Consider the following 15,291-nt stretch of genomic DNA (forward strand, 5'->3'; position numbering starts at 1 on the left):
TCTAGGCCGATTTTAGTTCTGAAACTTTCTAGGGTTTGTTAAAACATAAAAGCGCACATAATGTGTAAAAATCAAGGCATATTGACCGTAAAAATAGTTTCAAATTGAAAAAGAAGGTGTAGAAATCAGAATTCGTAGCTGAATTGGTATGAACTCTTCCTCCTGAGCTCTGATACCACTTGTAGGATCGTATTCGGACCCGAACGAGTCGATCAGAAGAGTTTATACTCAGTTTGAAAGGCAGAAACAGACAAACTGAGGTCAATTCAGCAAGATATACACTTTAAACTGTCGTTCTATTGATTTTGATGACAAATACAGCGAGACGACACTTCAGCAGCACTTCGTTGCACAAACCGGTAAGGATTTAAGTAATATCGCATGGACAGGTATTTATAGGGCTATGATTCCGGTGAAAGTGTTTTCAAGTGAAATTAAAGTTCCATGCGGAACTTAATTCCGTAGGAATTACACCCACACACTTTCATGCGGAATTAGCTACTCATGCGAAATTACCTAATTTCTCGAACTATGTGCCCTGTTCTATCTATCTACATACAAGACTCGATACAAGAAGAAGTCGACTGACGCATGCACTAACAACACGGGTCTTACCGCTAGTAAGCATTATATATGTAAAGTTTCGATCTTACTAACATGCATGTTATTGAAATAAGGGCAATGCATAGTTTCATATTCATGCATAGGCAATACCCAATCGACTTATACCATCTCTTACATAAACAAAAATGCATTTATATCACTTGGTTGTGCTAATTTGGTAGTCTTTCTTAGAGTTTAACTTGAGTTAACCGATGTATATCATATGGGTAAACATCCGTGGGTAAAAGGGCTTTATATGATCTTGTTGCTATGGCAATATTGTTAGGTTCTGTAGGGTGGACTGTATCAAAGTAAGTAGACGATGTCCGAGTAGCGCAAGGAGTTGAGTTCAGAATGCATTGCCAATCATCTGTTACTGGACAACAAGGCCGAGCTTTATATTTATTATAATCAGGTAATTTCTTTTTCTTAGTCGGGATTGGCAAGGAGGGAGGCGTCACAGGGGCACCTACACATAAGTAAAGAGGCAAAATGAGTTTGTAGCCAAAACATAATTGTTTTTCAATCTTGTGAGTGTCATAAGTTTATTGCTATATGGTGATGTTTATTATAACATAGCAATGCATTATTGAAAGAAAAACAAGAAAAATCTAAATCATTTAATAATATTACAAATGTTCCTTTTTAATTTTTTTTTAAATTAAAAAACCATTACACTAGTTTATTTATGTCTTTTTAAATTTTAAACGTTTACCTATGTGTGTGTATATATATATATATATGTGTGTGTATAGTAGAGCGTTGAAGTGAGACTAAATTCTTGGTAACGTTAAAAAAGAAGAAATTTCAACCAACAAAAATGCTTCATTTTGCTTTATTTAATATTTATGTTTAATGTTATTGTAAGAGTATATTGGTAAATTTACACAGATCATTAATCTGTAGTCTTTCCCAACACCATCTCTTAGGCATTATAGTGCCATAAAGAAGGAGAGACATTTCTAGAATAATGCTTAAAAGGAGAAAAAAATGGAAAGTATTCGATGAAAAGGGCATTAAGAGACATTAACTGTTACACATTTTTTGAAGGGGTGTTGTAATGCTATAATGTTGATGTGGCGAAAAATGTATCTTGTGGGGCACTAACCATTACGTATGGTCTAATAGCTAGTTACATTTTGTAGTCTTCCTTTTTAATAGCTAATTACATTAAATTTATAACTTATATTCAAAACATATTTAAAAAAAAAATTAAATTAGAGTGTAGGATAAATTATAATGTGTGTAAGATAAATTACAAGGTGCGTAGGATAAATTTCCACATGTTTGGTATAAAATTCGATAATGTGTAGGATATATGTAGAACAAATTTTATGTGTAGGATAAAATGAAATTGACAAATTAATTAGAGAGAGAAAAATTAATGTAATAAAAAGATATAAACTATTTAACGTAAAAAGTATAAGGGGGTAGGGGCGCTCCACTAGTGATGGAGTTCCATCACTCACAACATCCAATCAAGTTCCGCCACGTTATCGAGATTTATTCCATCACTAGTGATGGATTTTAGTGGAAATGTCTATCACTCACCACACAAACATCTACCTTTGAAAAACAATCGAACATGTGCAGCACCACAAACATCTTCACGCGTAATCATGGCAACGCGTTACCACATCCACGCGTGAACTTTAGGACCGACGGTGGTGTATAACGACATTCAACGTGTGATCATTTCTTCACCACGGGGCGCCCCGAATGACCTAAACTATTTAATATTTTGCCGTTATACCATTACATTTTATTTTTACTTAAATTGATTTATTCTCATTTAATCTCTGCCTATGTTATGTTATATGTATATATAAAAAGATTATTTTAGAAGAGATAAATAATCATTGAATTCTATGTAAACTTAATAAGTTGGCCTTACTGGCCTAAGCTATAATGGGCTCCATACTCGCCCCTTTCTATTGGCTAAAATTTTTTAAACTTAATAATTTCAATGGGGTGTACTTCAAATCTTAGATATAGGTTCTTTTATGGGTGTGTTAGACTACTCGGTGTGGAGGCAAGTCCTTGGAGGATGCCTCTTCACGTCATCACCACGTCAACATCCAAGGATGATGCCCCTCCAAGGATGACCAAGGGAAATGGGGGATGGACCTCATCCCATTTATTTATTTTTTCTTCCCACTTTTGTGAAATCCAACTCTACAACATCCACCGCCTTTGCTCTTGCTCCCCCGTTTATTTAATTTTTCTTCCCCTGCCCTTGCTCCCTTTTTCTGCCCTTGCTCCCCCTTTTTCTTCCTCCAACTCCACCGCAGCCGCCACCACCACCACCGGAAAATCCAACTCATCGGCATCACCTGTTACTCATCCCCTTACCTTCATTTTCTTGTTCTAAAACCATTCTCTCACACCTAATTTTTGCAGGTTCTAGAGAGAGAAACTGAAGAACAGGTTCTAGAGAGAGAAACACCTATTTTTTTTTTTTTAAAAAGTAGCCATTGAACGGCTAAAAGTGATGAGGTGGAGGGCCGGCTGGAACGGCTGGGAGAAGATGCTGAGGAGGACGACGTCCCTGTGGAAATGGTGTTGAGGTCCGGCGATGGGGCTAGACGGTCCAGGGACGTCCCTGTACCGAGTATGTTGAAATATATGTATATTTCCTATTCAATTTCAAACATATGTTGAACTTTAATATTTTCGCTTCTAATATTTTGTGTTTTTTGTTTTGTATGTTGGTCCGTCCCGAGCTTATGAGACCTGGAACAGAGTTGGGCTTGTTTAAGGAGCCTGGAGCTGATATTGGGCTTTAAGATGATGGGCTGGATGTATTGTACTTGGGCTCAGGGCTTGGAATGCGTATAACTGGAGCTGCGTCTAGAAGATTTAGTTTTTTTTGATACACACACCTCTCACTTTCCTCTCTCTTGGGGTTCAGTTTTGAAACTTGATTTAGGGCGTCAAGATCTTGTTACTGTTGGTTAGATCTGTTCATGCCTGTTAAATCGATTGAGAGTCTCGGGTTGTCAGATGATCTGCTGCTAGATTAAGTGTTATGCTTCATTTGTTTCAGTTTAATTTTTGTATAGAATTTGAAGATTTTAGTGAGTTTTGAATCTCTGATTACCAAAAATTGACAGAGTAGCCTTAGTGACAACACTACTTTAAACATAGACCCCCTCATGAGTACAACCATGGCATGAAAAACACAAACTCTTAAATATATATCATGACCTTTTATAGTTTACCTTCTTTTTTCTGTAAAATGCTTGTTGTGTTGATGAAAGTGAATCTAGCATCTGGTTTAAGTTTGTTGAGTCCATCAACAAGAGTTTTTAGCCTATTGTTGAATACATATTCGGCATCATTGACGAGAACTGAGCATGGTTTTCCTACAGCTGACCAACTTTTAACAATAAACGGAGTGCAACCCAATTGAGCTAGACCGAACAAAGCAAACTTCCTACCTCCCAAGTTATACAAAGCCTGTCATACACCAAAAGTTAAAAAAAAAAAACTACAAAAGTGTACGTAAAAGCTAGTGAACAAAGATGTGAGTAACAAGGTGTGTGTACCTTTAGTTGCCGATAATATTGTATAATAAGGATAGTTGCGTAATTTATCTTTGAATATAACAATGATGAGTTGTAGATACGATCAAACCCTGTCCAATAATAGTAGTTGTAGATGTAATCGCTCATGCCAATGTTTACAACATAAATGCATTCTTTAAGGAATGTTGTGTTCTTTTGTATGCGTGAAATGCGTGAAACTGTCGAATTGTGATGAACTATTTGTTGGTGAAAGCTGAATCGGTCACCCTGTGATGAAAATCACAATATAATATAAACTTGTGGTCTATTTGCTAATCAAAACTTAGAAATTGAATGTAACATATTCTATCATTAAAATCTGATGACTGGAACACTAATCACGAAGATTATTATAACATGTTAACATGACCATTTACTATTATAATATCTTAACATGACCAGTTACTATTATGATATGCATATCATGTTTCTAATTTTTGGCCTATTTGAAAGAAGGAGATAGTTAGGGTATACATGGATCTGTAAATTCGTCGTTCAATTCTTTATGATGAAATTTTAAGAACATGTGATGAAAATGTTGATCCAAAGATTAGAGTAAAGCCAAGTAGGGCTAACTCACTTGGTAAAGGCTCTTGCTTTTTAGTGGGAAGTCTTGGGTTCAATTCCAAGTAAGGGTGATTTAGTTGTAAATATAGGAGTTTGGGAGAGTAACATTAGCCATTCAAAAAAAAAAAAAAAGGATTAGAGTAAAACTTGTGAAACAAATTAAACCAGATAGAGCATGCACTTGTCTAACTACCTGAAACGTTTATCCCAATATCAACCTAAGTTAAGAGTCGACGAATCCAAGTTAAATATCAAGCAACAAAGCTCATGAATAGTAAACGCCAAATGCTATATGTTGATCTTTTGAAAAAAATTACAATATCTAAACAAAGTCTTACAAAAGAAATTTTATAAACAAACTTTAACTAAACTCATTCCAGCGACGGTAAAATTGGCTCAGCGAACAATATAATGACACTTCCTTGTATGTCTCCGACTACATTATACTTTTTCTTACAGGTAGTTTGTAGTTTTTTCGAAGATCTCTTTGGATTGCTTATTTGTAGATGTTTTTAATGTTCTTGATATTCTTTTCTATAATTGATTAGACTATGTGAAGTGCATTAACTAAAAATTGTAAAAGTAACTATCACATAGGCGGTAAAAATTTAACTAAATTACACATTCACAAGCGTGTAGCGGGTTAGCCACAAACACAATAACTTTTATTGCTTTCTTTTATTATAAAAATGGGAAGGAGGCTTTGATAGGATAGATTGTGATACCCCAAGCCCTCGTGCTTGTTAATGTGACTAGAGGGGTGCTCGCGTGATATGGCGAGAACACAAACACTAGTAATCACGTAACATGTTAAATTTTTTTAATTTAAAAAACTATAGCAATGTCACACTAAAATTAAAGAGAACAAAGTATATGTTTTTATAATATAATTGACCTATATATTAAAAAGGAAAGCAAATGAACAGCAATCATAAATAAATATTAAAAAGAGTATTAAAAGAAAAGTAAAAAAGTATAAATGAATGAATAGTATTGGGTACTGGTACCGGTATTAAATTTACTAAACTGAGTATATTTTCGGTATTCGCTTGGCATTGGTACTCATCGGGTTTTACTCTCAAATACCGGTGCCGTACCAGTACCGACTGTATCAAGCCGTACTGTACCAGGTATACTCGGTACCGGTACCTATTTCTAGGGATTTCGGTAATGGTATTTTCGGTACCGGTTGGTACCGAGCTCATCAAATCTAGTAGCAACATACCAATGCAAGTAATTGCACAGTTTAGATTACTTTTCATACACACATTAAGTATTAAGTCAACTGTATTTCGTTTGAATGAGGTTTTATATGCACAACAACTTATTTTGCTTTATTTTTTTGTCTTTTTACGTAATGAAAGAATTGTAGCATGTAAAATTAAATTGGATATTTAGATTATTGATGAGCAAATAGTATCAAATCCTGTAATCAAACCGGTATCGTATCGGTATCAAATTTATTATACGAAATCATTTTTGGTACCAATTTGGTACCCACCTTTTCGTGTTTTAAAAATCGTTACTTTCGGTTCGACAACGGTCTAGCACCATACCTATATTTATTGATTTTTACATTCAAATACCATACCATATTGTACCGAACATTTTCGGTGCCGATACCTAATTTCGATGATTTTCCGGATCGGCATTTTCGGTGCCGTTACAGGTACCGAGCTCATCCATATTTTAACGTGTTAGCACCGTAATAACTGAACTGAAAACAACCGAATTTCCAACGTGTATGATGTGTGGGTCCTATTATTATATATTAGGTTATTTAAAATCGTTTTTTAGGACGGATTAACTATCCTTTTCACGACATTTTTATTTATGTCTTGATATTCGGTATCTGCATGTCGTTACTGACACACGTTTTGCAGTCATTGGGTCCCCGCCGCAACGCGCAGACGGAAATTTAACTAGTTAGAAAGAAAAATTAAGTATGAAAAAGTTATGACCGCTTAAAATCATATGGGGCAGTTGGTCTAAGTGTCAACGATATCTTTTAAAGGATTATATTGTATAATTTAAAAATTGTAATTAGCAAAATTAGTAGATATAACTTTTTGTCATCCTTATATAGATAACGAAACCCGGGGTGGGGGGAGGCATTGGCGCCCCTCTGTTTGGTGCTTACAATGGGTTAACGGTGAAATGGTGGTGACGTGGAAGAGGCGTTCACCCCTACTATGGTCAGTCTTATATGTAAAAGTTCTATCATGTTAACTTAATAGAATTTAAATAATGCCCATTTTAGTAAGAAAACCCTAGCTTTATTAATTATTTGCTAATTAGTCTGTTTAAAATATCAAGTTTTATTAGGTTATCAAATTTAGTCTTGTTGTTTCTTCAGGTTTTATCTTTTTAGTTTAACATGAAACCCATATGTTTAGTATATTGCAATGATTCCTTAGTTATGCCTTATCTATCTATAACATTAAGATAAATGATACCAATGTAGTGACAAATGGTGATTACATTATGAAATCCAGTTCTGTCTAGAATACCAGCTCCACCACTAGCGTAGTTTACGCCTTTGCTGATCTGGTCATCGGTTGCGGTAACATACGTTGGAATGAATCCATCAAAGCCAAGATTTTGACCTAAAATCACACAAACGGTATGTTAAGCTGAATGATATAGATGTCCATATTAATGTTAATCGGATGTATAAATTCATATGCAAAAAAATATTAACTAAAATGTTAATCGGATGGTATTAATGGTAAGTTATCCTACAAAGTCTCCTAAATCTAAGAAGTGTACAAAGACAGAATGAATCGCAAAATATAACACAATGTCGAGAAAAACCGACGCAATGAGTCGCACAAAAAAAAACCACAATAATGCAAATATAGAAAAGACACAATGTTAAATAAAAAGACACAATGAGAAAACAAAAATTCTAAAATCTACAAACTATAAATTCAAAAGTGAAAACCTAAAATTTCATATCTTAGAGTTCGAGGAGACGGTTCTAATGCCGCTTGAATGAGGTCAATCGGAATCCATTTGATACCCTTCTTACAACTTCTTGTTTTTAGAAAACTTTATATTCGATCCTAACCGATGATATTAAAATAAGCTTCAACCATATACAAATTCGATAACCCTAGTTGGATACAGAGAGTTAGGGGCTCTTTGTTTACCTCTTAATGGTTTAGACTGTTTGTTTCACGAGTAGATGTCTGAATAGTTCAGACATTTGCCTCTGAATGGTTAAGATTTATACAGAGTCTAAATGGTTAAGATTTATACAGAGTCTAAATGGTTAAGACCTTTAATCTGAATTGGTCAGACATTTGCCTCTGAATGGTTAACCATTATACAAGCTCTTAATAGTTCAGACCTCACCTCTTACTAGTTCAACGCTTAATGGTTCAGACCTCAGACCTCTTATTGGTTCAACACTTAACCATTCAGATGTTACCAAACAACCCCTTAATTTACCAAAGGTGAGAAGATAAAACTAATAAAATTATCAAATCACCTTTATTTATTATTATTATTATTTTGTTTTTGTAAAATACCAATTTAATTAGGGCCTTACATCAGAGTTAATGGAAGGCTTGGTATGTTTACATGGTTCGTTTTTTATCATTAACTATAACCATAACTGCTAACTTCGGTTATGAAGTCAGTTATGGTTCGGTTTCCATTATTTCCAGTTAATTAACCAAGAAAGGTTTGAAAGAAATAGGGATGTTATTAGGGGCGTGCACTGTTAGGACTTAGCTTTGGTCTTTCTTATAGAATAACCAAGACCATACTATTTGGTTAAACTACCGATGTAGGATTCCATTTTAAGTTAAATTTTCAACAAAAAATTATGATCATAATACCTTTGTTCTTCATTAAAATAAAAGGGCCTCTACAACAAGATTATTCTGTTACTTACATACTTTTATCTTATTTCGGTTAACCAAAGCAAGATCATAATACCTTTGTTCTTCATTATAATTATATTTTCGGTTCGGTTTTGGTTATTTCGGTTAACCAAGCATCATAACCGTAATCATAATTGATTAGTCAGTTATACAAAGTTTCATAACCATAACCATCGGTTATCGGTTATTAGTGGTTCGGTTATATCGGTTATGGTTTGGTTATCGGTTATGATGGTTATTTTGCTCACCCAATTTACTTATTCCCTATTTTTTATGGTGATGTGGGAGGATCTTTGGGCCCTAATTCTCTTAGCGGACTGAGTCGAGTTGGGCCAGGGAAGAGTCTATAGGTTGGGTCATGAGATAGGGTCGAAGTCACATTTAGGAGACCATGTCTACGGCGACAAAAAGTTGGTCGAGAGGAGGGAACTAGATTCAAGGGTTGAGTATTAGTTCTATCTTTTAATTATTTGCATTATTATTTTAGTATTTATAAGTAGTTTATTTTCATTTTCCTAGAATTGTGATCCACCATTATTTAAGTGGGAATCAAGATTATGATTATTTTCTTAAACATGATTATTATTTGATACTGAAAACTACTTGTCAAATCATCTGACATTGGAGCTTTCCGTTAACATCGTTTGCCTATCGTTCGTCTGTTCTTGATTACCATTTATTTGTGTTTTCGTTTGCATCATGCGTATAATGAGCTGTTAAAAATATGTAGGGCCCAACAGGATATGGAGGTCCCCTGGCCCTGATGCCTCATGGCTTAAGTCCGGAAAATGCCAAAAAAGAAAGGTAATAGTGAGATTCATACGAAGGTCTCTAGAGGAACATAACTTGTAGTTAAAAGCAGCATATGCCAGTCATTATTTATTCACAAAAGAAGAAGGACCTCACATACATTTAACAAAGGTTTGTGTAACTTTTTTTAAATGGGCTCCAAAAAATTTGAGGCCCAAACCAATAGCTTTACGCCTTTACCTTGTTACACTGACACATATGGGCCGGCCCTACCGTCTTATGTATTTCACATATTAGGATGCATAAGTATTTGTACGTAATGGTTTAAAGATATGTGAAGGAGAAAAAAGAAGAGATAACGGATTATTTATATATGATAATACCTTTCAAACAATACTTTTTTTATATTGTTGATAAAAAGTTAAGGCGTTTTGTTTTCTTTTCAAAATGTTCACTAAAAACACATATACAATGCCATTTTCCGTATATCAGTGATACTTGATCATTAACGTAAAAGCAAGTAAAGCCAAAAGAGACAACATACCGATAATATCAGCAGCGGTTCGACCATTGGTGAACCTGCCTGTGTGACCTTTAGGAAAATCGATTCCATACGGTGGATAATTTGCTTTCCACTTAGTATCAAGTTGATTGTTATTACCGGTATCAAAAAGCGAGTCTCCAAATATAAAGTAACATGGGACTTGTGGTTTACCGGATACAACAAAATTTGGAAAGTACAAAAGCATTATTAAACAAGTGAAATAGTTTAATAAGCCAAAATGGCTACCCATATTTGTTTGTGTATAGAGAATGGTTTGTTGATTGATTATGAATGGGAATTTTCACAAACTTTAAACAGACAATGAGATGTTGGCAAGAGTGTTACGCAAAATGATAGAAAACTAGTAGAATTGTTTCGGTGTAGCGAGAAACACGTATGTAATACAAAGTAAAAAAAATATTTATATTGGTTGTCTCATACATGTGTTTTAAATTGATGAAAAAAACCATAAAATCGAATACTGATGTTCGACCGATATCATTGTAGTTTATTAAAGTACCGGTACTTAATATAGTTTATACCCATGGCATTATAGCCTAATGGTATCTTGATGGTGGGATAAGGCTTATGACCATTAGGTCATGGGTTCGATTCCCACAAAGGGGGTTTTTCCCAGATTTATTGGGTTTCCTCCTGAATTGGTGTATAGGTATTATTGCCTAGTGGAGATGGATATGATTGGGTGGTTCTGCTGGTGGCACGATGATACTCCAATGGTCCGTCAGTGATCCAAATTTACCGTTCAAAAAAAAAAAAAACTTAATATAGTTTATACCTGAACATTAACAAAACAAAAAAAAATATATTCAGTACAAAACCGAAAATAAGTAAAACCAAAAATTATTCCATATATAACTTTGCAACTTTTTTGTGCATAACAACTTGTAAATTGTGCTTTATGAGTTTTTCAAAAAAAAAGTTGAATTTTTACTTTTAACCAAAATGTTTTTACCTTTTTCAATTTTAACCCTACATAATTTGTTTTTTTAACTTTAACCCAAAACTTTTCATTATTTGCAATTTAACTTCGCAACTTTTGTCACTTATACTTTTCATCTTTCGCAAATTTTCGTTTTACGTATAGTTCTAAAATTTTCGAGTTAATATGACGCAACGTGCATGTGTGGTTCAATGTTTTTACCTCTATTTTTCCATGTTTGACAGGTTCGTCGCAACACGCATATCCTACATCGAGTCAGTGTTGGTCGTCGATGACGGTTGTGTGACATTAGTACTATTTGACACACCGTTTTACGCCCCGCCGCAACGCGCGGTGTGCTTTGGGGGTTTTCAAAGAAAAAAATGGTTATGCTTATAGTTGTCGTAACGTTGGCTTGGGAGGGTTTTCCAAAAAAAAAATGATTTTTTTTTTACTTTTCACCCAAAAGTACGTTATAAATTACTTTTAACCAAAAACTATTTGTTTTTTTTACTTTTAACCCAAAACTTTTTATCTTTTATAATCTATTCTCATAACTTTTTGTACTTTCAACTTTGATCCTTTATAGTTTTCATTTTCCGCAAATTTTTCGCTTTATGCTTGGTTCTAAATTTTGTGACTTAACACATCGCAACGTGCGTCTTTGGTTTAACGTTTTTACGTTTCGTTCTAAATTTTGCGAGTTAACACGATGCAACGTGCGTGTGTGCCGTGTGGGTGAACGTTTTTACATCGTCTGTTTTTTCCCCGTTTGACAGGTTTAACATAACGTGTGGGTCCTAGATTGACTTAGTTATAACTAAAGAATCCCCGCCACATTGCGGCGGGTCGCAATCCTAGTTATACCAAATTATGAGAATAAGTACAGGTGTGAAAAAATACGTAAAGTACTCAAACCGATCAGTTCGCTGACAAATATTTTATTTTGAATATAACTTAGTTTAAATTCAATAAAATTAATATTATAATTTTGAGAAAAAAACATAAATGTGTACTAAGATTAAGCTACTAAAGAAATATCAAAAAATAATATCGATATTAATGTTGTTTAGTTGGTATCGAAACGGTCCGATACGTTACCAGTAATCGATATAATTTACCATACAAAAGATCCTTTATTTTGAATAAATTATGTTTGCAATTTAATCTACATAGATTGATGAATAAAATAAAATACAGTTGCGTATTCATTTTTCTTAGAATTTAATGAACCTCCAAGTTATGAAAGAAAAACCAAATTATATAATAAATAAAATATTATTAAATAAACAATTTGGTTACCGCATGTAACAAACAACTTGTAGAATTTCCTCTGTGTTGTCGCAAAAATTCAGTGGATTCAAGTCATTATGGTATTGGTATGGTATAATCACTCTATACAGCAACCAAAACGAAAACAAAAGATAGAGTTGTGATATGACCAAAGATATGGATATGTGTTTTATATAAAAATGAATATTAGCCACGTTTCTAATAATAAAAATACTCTGTTTTATTTAGTCGGGATCGGATTGTTTTGTTACGATAGTATGTTACCAGCACTCGTTATAGCCTACGATACAAAAAAAGTTATAATTTAAATACGAATCTGCTTTCAACATTATTTGGCCGGTCACAACGCGACAGGAACTCGATTGGTTATGGTACCTGCGCTGGTTGTAACAACCGAAAGAGAAAGTAAAGAAAAATAAAGAAAAATAAAGTCGATTGAAAAAACAATACCTGATAATATCGATACTTGTACAGATGTTATTTGACTAAGATCGGTTCATTTTGTCACATTACACGTTCGACACCATCACTCGTATAGCTCATGATACCAAAAAATACTATATTTTGAATACACATCCGTTCAACGAAATATATACTAATATTTTGAGGGAAACATAAACCATATGTTATTGGTAGGTGTCGGTTCGATTGTTACGGTACTTGTACGAGTAGTTACCCGTACTCGATATAACAACCAACAGAGAAAAAAAAACACTTTGTTGGGACAACATCATATATTCGGAATTTTATTATGTATTACATTATATTATTAGAATAATGAAAAGGGTAACAACATCAATTTATAAAGAAAAACAACTAAATGTTTGATAACATGTACCTTTATGTTTTATTTACATGTAAATTACTATTCACAGACCGTTTTAAAAAAAAATTATATCTATTTGTTGATAGAATTAGACACAACACAACACATACTCGAAGTTTTATAGATATTGTATATTAGAAGTTATAAGAGGAAAATCAAAATATGTTTAGATCTACTTTTTATGAACAAGACACTTTAGTGTGTGTTTATAGATATATATTACATGGGTTGATAAATGCAATATATATTAATAATAAAAAAAAATTATGTTATATTATACGATTGAATAAACCCATGTATTATACTAATAGAATAAAACATAATATAATTTGTTAACACATATAATTTTCAAGATATGTGTTTTTTTAAATGAACATTGGCGTGATAGTTATAATTTATGTAAAAGTTATTTTTAAAACGTTAGTATAGTCAACTGTGTATTAACTTTGAGTTTTTAGTACAACATATTTTTTGTTATTTAACATAATATATTTTAACCGTTCTTACCATTCAGCCACATTAAATGTTTGAAATTTTTAAAAAATCACTCATGAAAACGATATCATCATTATTTTTCATTTTGTTAAATATTTACTTAACATAATTTTGAACTTAGTGAAACTTTTATATAAAAATATATGTATATTTAAAAAAACTATTAATTAATTTCATATTAAAATCATCTGAATATAATGATATAATAACTATATATAAAAATAAGTATCCGTAATTAAGTATGAGACAAAGACAAAAAAAAAAAAAAAAAACCAAAAAATAGATGACTCCATTGGATGATATGTGTCTCCATGGTTTTCTTTTATTATATAATATAAATATAAATATAAATATAGATATTTTTAGATATAAATGTGGCTTATTGAATTGTTTTAACATTCATAATAACAATTATGTAGTATAGATTCAAAATTTTAAACAAAGAAAGTTTAAACCTATAAATCTTATTAATTTAACCGGTTGCAATTAGAAAAGGAAACTATTGGCCAGACAAAATTCAACTTAAATTTAATATTAAAAAGTAAAGAAAAAAAACAAAAACAAATATGGAAACAATTAAATTGTATTTAATCAATATTTTAGACGGAAAAAAAAAAGATGACTTTAATGAATAAGACGTGTTCATTAGAGGTGGTTTGAGTATGGAATCTAAAAATTTTGGGTAACTAGAGAGCTATACATTTAACATTTAAAATATTTTTTTTATTTTATTTTTAATTTCTAAACTTTTGCATATAAATACTTGTAAATGTTTTTTTTTATAAAACTTAATTGTACAACTACTATTCTATAGCAAAAATGGTGAAACTTTATATTTGGGTTAATTACAACTCGTTATTTGGGTATTTCACCGGAAATTTGGTCCCAATCGATTAATCTACGATCAGTGTTCTCAGACCCAGACTGGACTAGCCGGTCGGACCGGGAACCGGAGATGGAGCCGGTTCGGGTCATGGTATCGGGGCCGGAAATGCATTGAACCGCTGTTGAACTGGTGACCCGGCAGTTGGACCGGGAAACCGGCCGGTCAGACCGGTTTTTGGAAGGGTTGGACCGGTTTTTTATATATTTTTTTCAGATTTAACCCTATTAATTTTTGTAATATTTACGATACCTTCCGGTTCTTACGTTTGGTCGGACCGCTCAGACTATTGAACCAGTAAGAAGACCGATTCGACGTCCGGTTCTAAAAACATTGTGTAGGATTGAATTTGCAGTCAAAGCCTCTATGGGTAATCTCACTTTTGCGAGTAAGGATTATTTTGTGAACGAATACATGACCACTTTGTTAATAATTTTACTAAGATTTTAATAATTTTATTTGCGACGTAAAGATTTAATTTTCTTCACTCTTTATGTAAGAAGCTTGAAACAACTACGTTTAAATATTGGTAATATTCACATCATGGATGATTGGTAAGACCACATGGTGTGGTCTGCCAAATCAGACAAGATAGCGTCCTATAGCGCCCTTCCCCTATGTTCTAGGCGTCAAAGGGGGGACAATATGGAGGGAGCTTCCAGTAACAAGCATTAATGAAGTGTGCAGGTGAGATCCAATGCTTTCAACCAATCAGATTTTTTCCTCTTTAATTTCCCTTTTTTCGTATTTTGTTTAATAGCGGGCTTTAAAAGGGCATTATCCAACATTGTGCAAGTTAACGATAACGCCCCTCGCTTATGTGGTGCATACGTGGCTCTGACGTGACACTATAAAACTCCTAGGGGCTTTATACCACACGACTCAGCCTAATAATATTTTTGTAGCTAAATTACTTTTGATCAAATTATATTGT

General features: G+C 33.2%; 1 protein-coding gene across 1 annotated transcript; it reads right to left on the minus strand.

Moving 5' to 3' along the window:
* Nucleotides 1-664: 664 nt before the first annotated feature.
* LOC110918306 (GDSL esterase/lipase At1g29670) lies at nt 665-10,189 on the minus strand. Its single transcript, XM_022162641.2, has 5 exons — nt 9,921-10,189; nt 7,218-7,342; nt 4,152-4,397; nt 3,825-4,062; nt 665-1,072 (listed from the first exon to the last, which is right to left on the minus strand). Exons 1-5 carry the CDS (start codon nt 10,168-10,170, stop codon nt 792-794), a joined length of 1,140 nt encoding a protein of 379 aa, XP_022018333.1. The 5' UTR covers nt 10,171-10,189; the 3' UTR covers nt 665-791.
* Between the last annotated feature and the right edge of the window lie 5,102 nt (nt 10,190-15,291).

The sequence above is a fragment of the Helianthus annuus genome, chromosome 16 (assembly GCF_002127325.2).
Source record: "Helianthus annuus cultivar XRQ/B chromosome 16, HanXRQr2.0-SUNRISE, whole genome shotgun sequence".
Lineage (NCBI taxonomy): Eukaryota > Viridiplantae > Streptophyta > Magnoliopsida > Asterales > Asteraceae > Helianthus > Helianthus annuus.